The 6761-nt window shown below is 45.5% G+C and overlaps 1 protein-coding gene across 8 annotated transcripts in view; it reads left to right on the top strand.

The window, feature by feature from the left end:
- Sirt3 (sirtuin 3) overlaps window positions 1-6761 on the top strand; it is a 34037-nt gene that overhangs the window by 16305 nt on the left and 10971 nt on the right. For 7 of the 8 annotated variants that reach the window (XM_008854358.3, XM_029556825.1, XM_008854357.3 and 4 more), the window contains one exon: window positions 2319-2480. In XM_008854358.3, the coding sequence (XP_008852580.1) occupies window positions 2319-2480 (162 nt within the window). Of the gene's footprint in view, window positions 1-2318; window positions 2493-6761 lie in introns of all 8 variants that reach the window. The other variant, XM_029556823.1, reaches the window with a different exon arrangement.

Genomic DNA, 6761 nt, shown 5'->3' with positions numbered 1-6761 from the left:
TATTTTATTTTTTTTTTAATTTTGGTCTTTTTTTGAGACAGGGTGTCCCCGTAGCCCCAGCTGGCCTGGAACTCACTATGTAGACCAGGCTGGCCTTGAACTCACAGAGATCCACCTGCCTTTGCCTCCTGAATGCTGGGATTAAAGGCGTGTGCCACCATGCCCGGCATTGAAGCTTTAAGAGTTCTTTGTAGGGCCAGGCATGATGGCACACACCTTTAATTCCAGCACTCAGGAGGCAGAGATCAAGGCCAGCCCAGTATACATAGCAAGTTCCAGGCCAGTTGGGGTTATGGGGAGACCCTGTCTCAGAATAAAATGAATAAATAAGTAAATAAGAGTTCTTTGTAGGGCTACAGGATGGCTCAGTAGGTGAAGGTGCTTGCTGCCATGCCTGATGATCTCAATTTGATCTTTGAGACTCACATGGTAGAAAGATAAAACCAAGCCCCACAGGTTGTCCTCTGAACTGTGGCATGTGCCCCCCACCATGAAACTGTAAAAAAAAGGAGTTCTTTGTATATTTTAGTTAATAGTTCTTTATCAGATATGTCTCATATTTTTTCCTGTAGCTTTTCTCCTTACTCAATAGTGTCTTTTCTCAGACCAGAAGCTTTTAAGAAATTGTATCATTCCTTATTTCTGTCAAAAGTTTGGTGTTGAATCTAAAACTTTATCACCATAATGAAGTCATCTAGGTTTCCTCCTGTGTCATCTTCTAGAGGTTTGTTTTTCTCTTTACACATAGGTCTTTGATCCATTTTGAGTTAATTTGTTTTGAAAAGTCTGTCTAGGCTCATTCTGTTGCATGTGGATGTCTGCTCCAAACCATGTGTTGAAAATGTTCTTTCTCCACTGAATTGCTTCTGCTCCTTAGTCAGAGGTCAGCTAATGATTATTTGTGTCAGACTGAGCTCTCTGTTCTCTTTCATTGACCTCTATTCTTTCACCAATTTAGCAGTCTTGATTCCTTTGGCTTTAAACTCTTGATGTCTGGAAAGACTCTGACTTCACTTTCCTTCACCTATGTTGTATTGACTGTTCTGAATCCATTGCTAATCCACGCTTTCTGCATATTTTTCAGGCTTTTTCCTTCAGAACTTGTAGTTTCACTGTGTTGTGTTGCCATATGGATTCCCCTTTATTTATTTTCCTTGAAATGCATAGGCCTTATTTTTGCAGGGTAATTCCCAGCCATTCTCTCCAATGTTCATTGTCTCTGCCCTTCTCTTCCCTTCCGTATGGTTTTCTGAGTAGATGATTGTTACACCTTCTTTCTTAGACATATGTGGCCACTCTGCATTATCTGTCATTATTCCTGCTTGTGTTACATTCTGGGAGATTCCTTCTGATCTGTTTCAAGCTAGTCAATACTGTGTTCTGTTGTAGAGAATAAAGTCCTATTGAATTTTAAATTTTTTGCTTCTAGAAGTTCTATTTGGTTCTTTTTAAAAAGATGACATTATTTTTTATATCTTTAATAGATATTTAAGTTTGTCTTATTTTCCTTTTAAACACCATATAGTTTTTTAAAGTCTATTCAGGGTCATGCATGGTGGTGCACACCTTTAATCCCAGTACTCAGGAGGCAGAGGCAGGCAGATCTCTGTGAGTTCGAGGACAGCCTGGTCAACATAGAGAGTTCCAGGCCAGCTGGGACTACAGGGAAGCCCTGTTTCAAAAAGACCAAAAAAAAAATCTATTCAGATAATATCTGAAGTCTATTAGCAGTTGTTTCTATTCATTCTTGCTGAACTTAGGCTGCTAAATCTACCCAATTAGTCATAAAACTTTGTTTTACAAGGTTTGTTATGTGCCTTGTCAGAAAGTGATACTGCCTCCTTTTCTACTTGGCACAAGGTGTTAGTCAAGGTGTATTTATTAATAATTGTCATCTACTTTACCTTATCCTGCAAGGAGGTGGTCTTCAGAAGCTATGGTACCAGCAGTGAATTGAAGCTGAACTGAATGCCTTCTAGAGCTGAAGCAGTACCCTAGTCACTTATCTCAAACCAGGGACAGCCTTATGCTACCCTTCTCACTGTAGGCAGGATGCCCACAGAGCACCATCTGCAGATAGTGGTCAATTTCAGGTGCAGCCTACAGGAGAATTTTGGGGTAAAACAGTGATGTCTAAGACTTGGATTTAAATATTCCATTTTGGAGGGTTGTATGGAACATTTGGCAAAAAATGTTGGTAATTGCTGAAGCCAAGCTCAGCTCAGCTTTTGAACATGTTAAAAATGTCCTTGAGAAGCTGTTGCCTTTTCCTCTTTAAAAGCATCTTCCTTGGTCTCTCCCTCTCTTTGATTCCTCAGGCTGATGTGATGGCAGACAGGGTACCCTGCTGCCCGGTCTGCACTGGTGTCGTGAAACCTGATATTGTGTTCTTTGGGGAGCCGCTACCCTCAAGATTCTTACTGCATTTGGCTGATTTCCCCATGGCAGATCTGCTGCTAATCCTTGGGACTTCTTTAGAGGTTTGCTGAAAGGCATGTGGGGATTGGTGGGAGGAAGGTGGGTATGGAGGGTCACTACCTGGGGCCTAGTGGGTGGTGCCATCTTAGCAGGTGAGTGGACTCTATGGTGGTGGAATTCCAGTGTTTGGGCACAATAGCTGTGCAGGAAGGCACAGGGGTTTACTGAAGGGGTGGCCAGTCAGGCAGGCCTTCCAAGCCAGATCAAGACTGAAGAGACTGATCCAGGTATGGAGCTATACCTTAGGATGGACAGCAGATAGCAGTCCTGAAGAGCAGTGGTACACTGAAAGGTAGACCTGTGGCCAGGGTTGGGAGGAGGCTGGCTGCTGCAGGGTCAGGGATTAAGCTGGTGGGGGTGGGGGGTGGGGAGTCAGAGGGTCAGTGGAGTTGGGGTCTGCACATGGATGGGAGGTGCCTGGGAGATGCCTACTGGAGGTGTCTAAAGAGCTCATTTGCATCAGAGTGAATGCCAGAAAATTTCTAAAAGGTATGAAGGGAACAAGAGGTAAGACCAAGGGCTGGGGCCCAACTGGGTATAGCCATAGGGGCATAAGGGCCAAAAAGCCTTGTTCATGGGCCCATCTGAGCAGAGGCTCAGGGCTGTATGCACTCAGTGTGTTACTGTTGCCACCAGCCTTAGTTTGCTTTCTATTGCTTTGATAAAATACTCTACCCAAAAACAACTTGGGGAAGAAAGGGTTTATTTGACTTACACATCCCAATTATAGTTCATCACTGAGGGAAGTCAGGGCAAGAACTCAAGCAGGAACCTGGAGGCAGAAGCTGAAGTAGAGACCATGGAGGAACACTGCTTACTGGCTTGCTCTTCCTGGCTTGCTCAGCTTCTTCTCAGGTGTCCAGGGATGGTACCACCCCAGTAGGCTGGGCCCTCCTACATCAACCAGCTGTCAAGAAAATGCCTGATACAGACAGACCTACAGGGTAATTTGTTGGAGGAAACTTTTCAATTTCAGTTCCCTTTTCCCTGGTGTGTCTAGTTTGTGTTAACTTGAAAAACACTGTCCTGGTGCTTCAGACCATCAAAGAGATGGAAACATAAGACATCATTTGGGATAGTGTTCAGTAAGGGGAAAATACCAGAGTGAACATTGAGGCACTCAGTGCAGAGGGGCTGCATTGGAAACGTGGCTACCTAGTGTGGGCCTTGTTAGAAGGTCTTGGTAAAGGTGATGTTTCAGTTTAGGGGTTTGGCAGGGACACCACATGGTGGCCAGCAGTGAGAGTAGGGCCACCAGGGTGGTGATCAATGGCAAGGCTGATGCTCTTCCTGTTGAAAGGGCTCCTGTGGGCTGTGCTGTGAATTGGTACTGGGTTTGGATGGTGCTGGCAGGTGGTCAGGTAAACCAGCCAGGGCAGGGGGCAGGGCCTTGGGTATAAAGGCAGAGTGCACTTTGCTATGTGGTGTGTGGGTAGACATGAACTACCATAGAACTATAAAGTGTGTCCTGTTTCTTGGTGAAAGGGTTTGAAACACCAGGAGCTCAACTAATGTTGCATATATTTGAGGTAGCAAGAAGTAGATGAGCCAGTAGTGAGCTGGACGTGGTGGCGCATGCCTTTAGTCCCAGCACTGGGGAGGAAGAGGCAGAGGCAGAGGCAGACGGATCTCTGTGAGTTCAAAGCCAGCCTAGTCTGCATAGTGAGTTCCAGGGCAGCTGGGGGTTACAGGAAGACCCTGCCTCAAAAAGACCAAAAAAAAAAAAAAAAGAAGATGTGAGAGGTAAAGTCATGAAGGACGCAAAGATGGAGCTGAATATAAATTGAGGAAACAGAAGAATCCAGGATGCTGGCAGGCACAGGCCTGGTATGGAAAACAGTTTTGCGGGGAGGAGGGCAATCAGGGGCCAAAGACTTGGCCCTGGGGTCTGTACTCAGTGTATGGGTTCAGTCCTGCTGATCATGATAGCTATCAGGTTTGGACACTGAGGCAACCACTCATCTTTATTTTTGGTGTTAAATGGAAAAAGCCTTTTCTCCCTGGTTAAAAAAGTACCTTGTAGCCAGGTGTGGTGGCGTACGCCTTTAATCCCAGTGCTTGAGAGGCAGAGGCAGGCAGATCTTTGAGTTCAAGGCCAGTCTGGTCTACATAGTGAGTTCCAGGACAGCTGGGGCTACAAGGAGATCCTGTCTCAAAAAGACAGAAAAAAAAAAAAAGTACCATGTAATCCCAACACTTGGGAGGCAGAGGCAAGTGGATCTCCATTAGTTCAAGTCTAGCCTGGTCTACATAATGAGTTCCAGGCTAGCCAGGGCTTTATAGTGAGACCCTGTCTCAAAACAGAACAAAAAGTACCATATACTTCTTTTAAAAAATTTATGGGTCTGGCCATGGTGGCGCACACCTTTGATCCCGGCAGGCACTTGGGAGGCAGAGGAAGGCAGATCTCTGTGAATTCAAGGCCAGTCTGGTCTACATAGTGAGTTCCAGGACAGCTGAGGCTACAGGGAGACCCTGTCTCAAAATAAAAATAAAAATAAAATAATAAAACTAAATTAAATTAAATTTAAAAAAATAAAATAAAGTAAATAAGTTAAATAAAATTAAATTAAATGAAATAAAAAATAAAAAGGTTCATGGGGCTGGAGAGATGGCCCAATGGTTAAGAGCACTGGCTGCTCTCGCAGAAGACCTGGGTTCAGTTCCCAGCACCCACATGGCAGCTAACAACCATCTGTAACTCCAGTTCCAGGGCATCTGACACCCTCTTTTGGCCTCCACAGGCATTGCATGACACAAGTACACTTACTTACATGGAGGCAATACACGGATACACATAAAATAGAATGTTTAAAAGATTTATATAATGATAGAGGCAAAGTGAAGAGTCACCTTTAATCCCAGGAGCTGCTAACATTTTGGCCTGTGCCTTCTCTGGTTTCTTTCTTGGGTAAAATGGCCAGAAATTGGAGAACACTGTGTTTTGAGCATGGTGTGAGCATCTACCTGGAGCAGCCTTGCTTGTGTCCTACTAGTTGCTCCCCCCTGTAAATGTGAAGGCCCAGCCAGGAGGCCAAGCCTCAGGCCAGTACCAGTGTGAGCTGATGATGACTCTGCAGTGTCCTGAATGGGCTACACCCATGTTTATGGAAAAAATAGCAATGTGCTAGATTGTGGAGCACTACTATGGATCTACACTGTGTCCTATAATGTATCCATATAAACCAAACAATATTTTCTGAAATATGACATATTCAGAATTCTGAAACATATCCAGCCATGAGTTGTAAGATAAGGAATTGTGGATCTGTAACAAAATTTGTTTAAGGAATTTCTTATGCAATTTTTGTAGTAAGTCTGCCTGTAGTGACTATCCATGTGTGTGTGTTTTACAGAAGGGTTTCTATAGGACAAGTGCTGATAGTGAATAAGGGTCCATCTTATACTGTCACCAATGCCAAAAAGACTTTTTTAGTTTTCTGTCAATCTGATTAGTTAAAAATAGATACTATGGAGGCCTCTCTCCTACCTGCAGGCCTCTCTCTGGGGTAAGTCCATTGCACCCTCTGTGCCTTGACTCCCCCAGCCTCATCCACCCTCCCATCTCCCCTGCCGCTCACCAATGCCAAAAAGACTTTTTTAGTTTTCTGTCAATCTGATTAGTTAAAAATAGATACTATGGAGGCCTCTCTCCTACCTGCAGGCCTCTCTCTGGGGTAAGTCCATTGCACCCTCTGTGCCTTGACTCCCCCAGCCTCATCCACCCTCCCATCTCCCCTGCCGCTCTCTCCTCCTAGTTTGGGTCCTGCCCCATTCCTTGTCTTGGGGCCCCAGACACCTGGGGAACCAATACTGCTTCCTGATCCTTTTCATCCACACCAACCTAGTGCCTTCTCTGGGCCCCAGGAGCACTGCTTCTGGGCTTGGTCCCGCCCTCACCTCCCTTTGCTTCCCTGGGCCTGCACCACCCACTAGCCTCTTTCAGGGACATGGGGGATGACCTTTCCTCTTCCTGATCCTTTGCATCCAGACCAACACAGCTCCTCGGTGCAGTCCCCAGGAGTCCGTGGGGCCTCTTCCTGCCCCATCTGCCTTTGCATTTCTGGGTGGCATGGCCACCAGCTGCCCTAGACCAGCATCTTTCATGGGCCAGGCTCCCAGGCCAGTCCAACCCCCAAATTCCTGAGGCCAAAATCATTCCTGGAGGGATCCAGACCTTAGGAGAAAGCCTGAAAACATCTGACCCTCACCTGAATTGGGCCTCTGTGGGAACTCCTGAAGACAAAAGCAATCTGGCCACTCCAATACAAAATCAAAAGAGA

This window comes from Nannospalax galili, unplaced genomic scaffold (assembly GCF_000622305.1).
Source record: "Nannospalax galili isolate Female #2095 unplaced genomic scaffold, S.galili_v1.0 scaffold507, whole genome shotgun sequence".
Lineage (NCBI taxonomy): Eukaryota > Metazoa > Chordata > Mammalia > Rodentia > Spalacidae > Nannospalax > Nannospalax galili.
The sequence above is the reverse complement of the archived record's forward strand: the minus strand, read 5'-3'. Positions and strand labels throughout refer to the sequence as shown.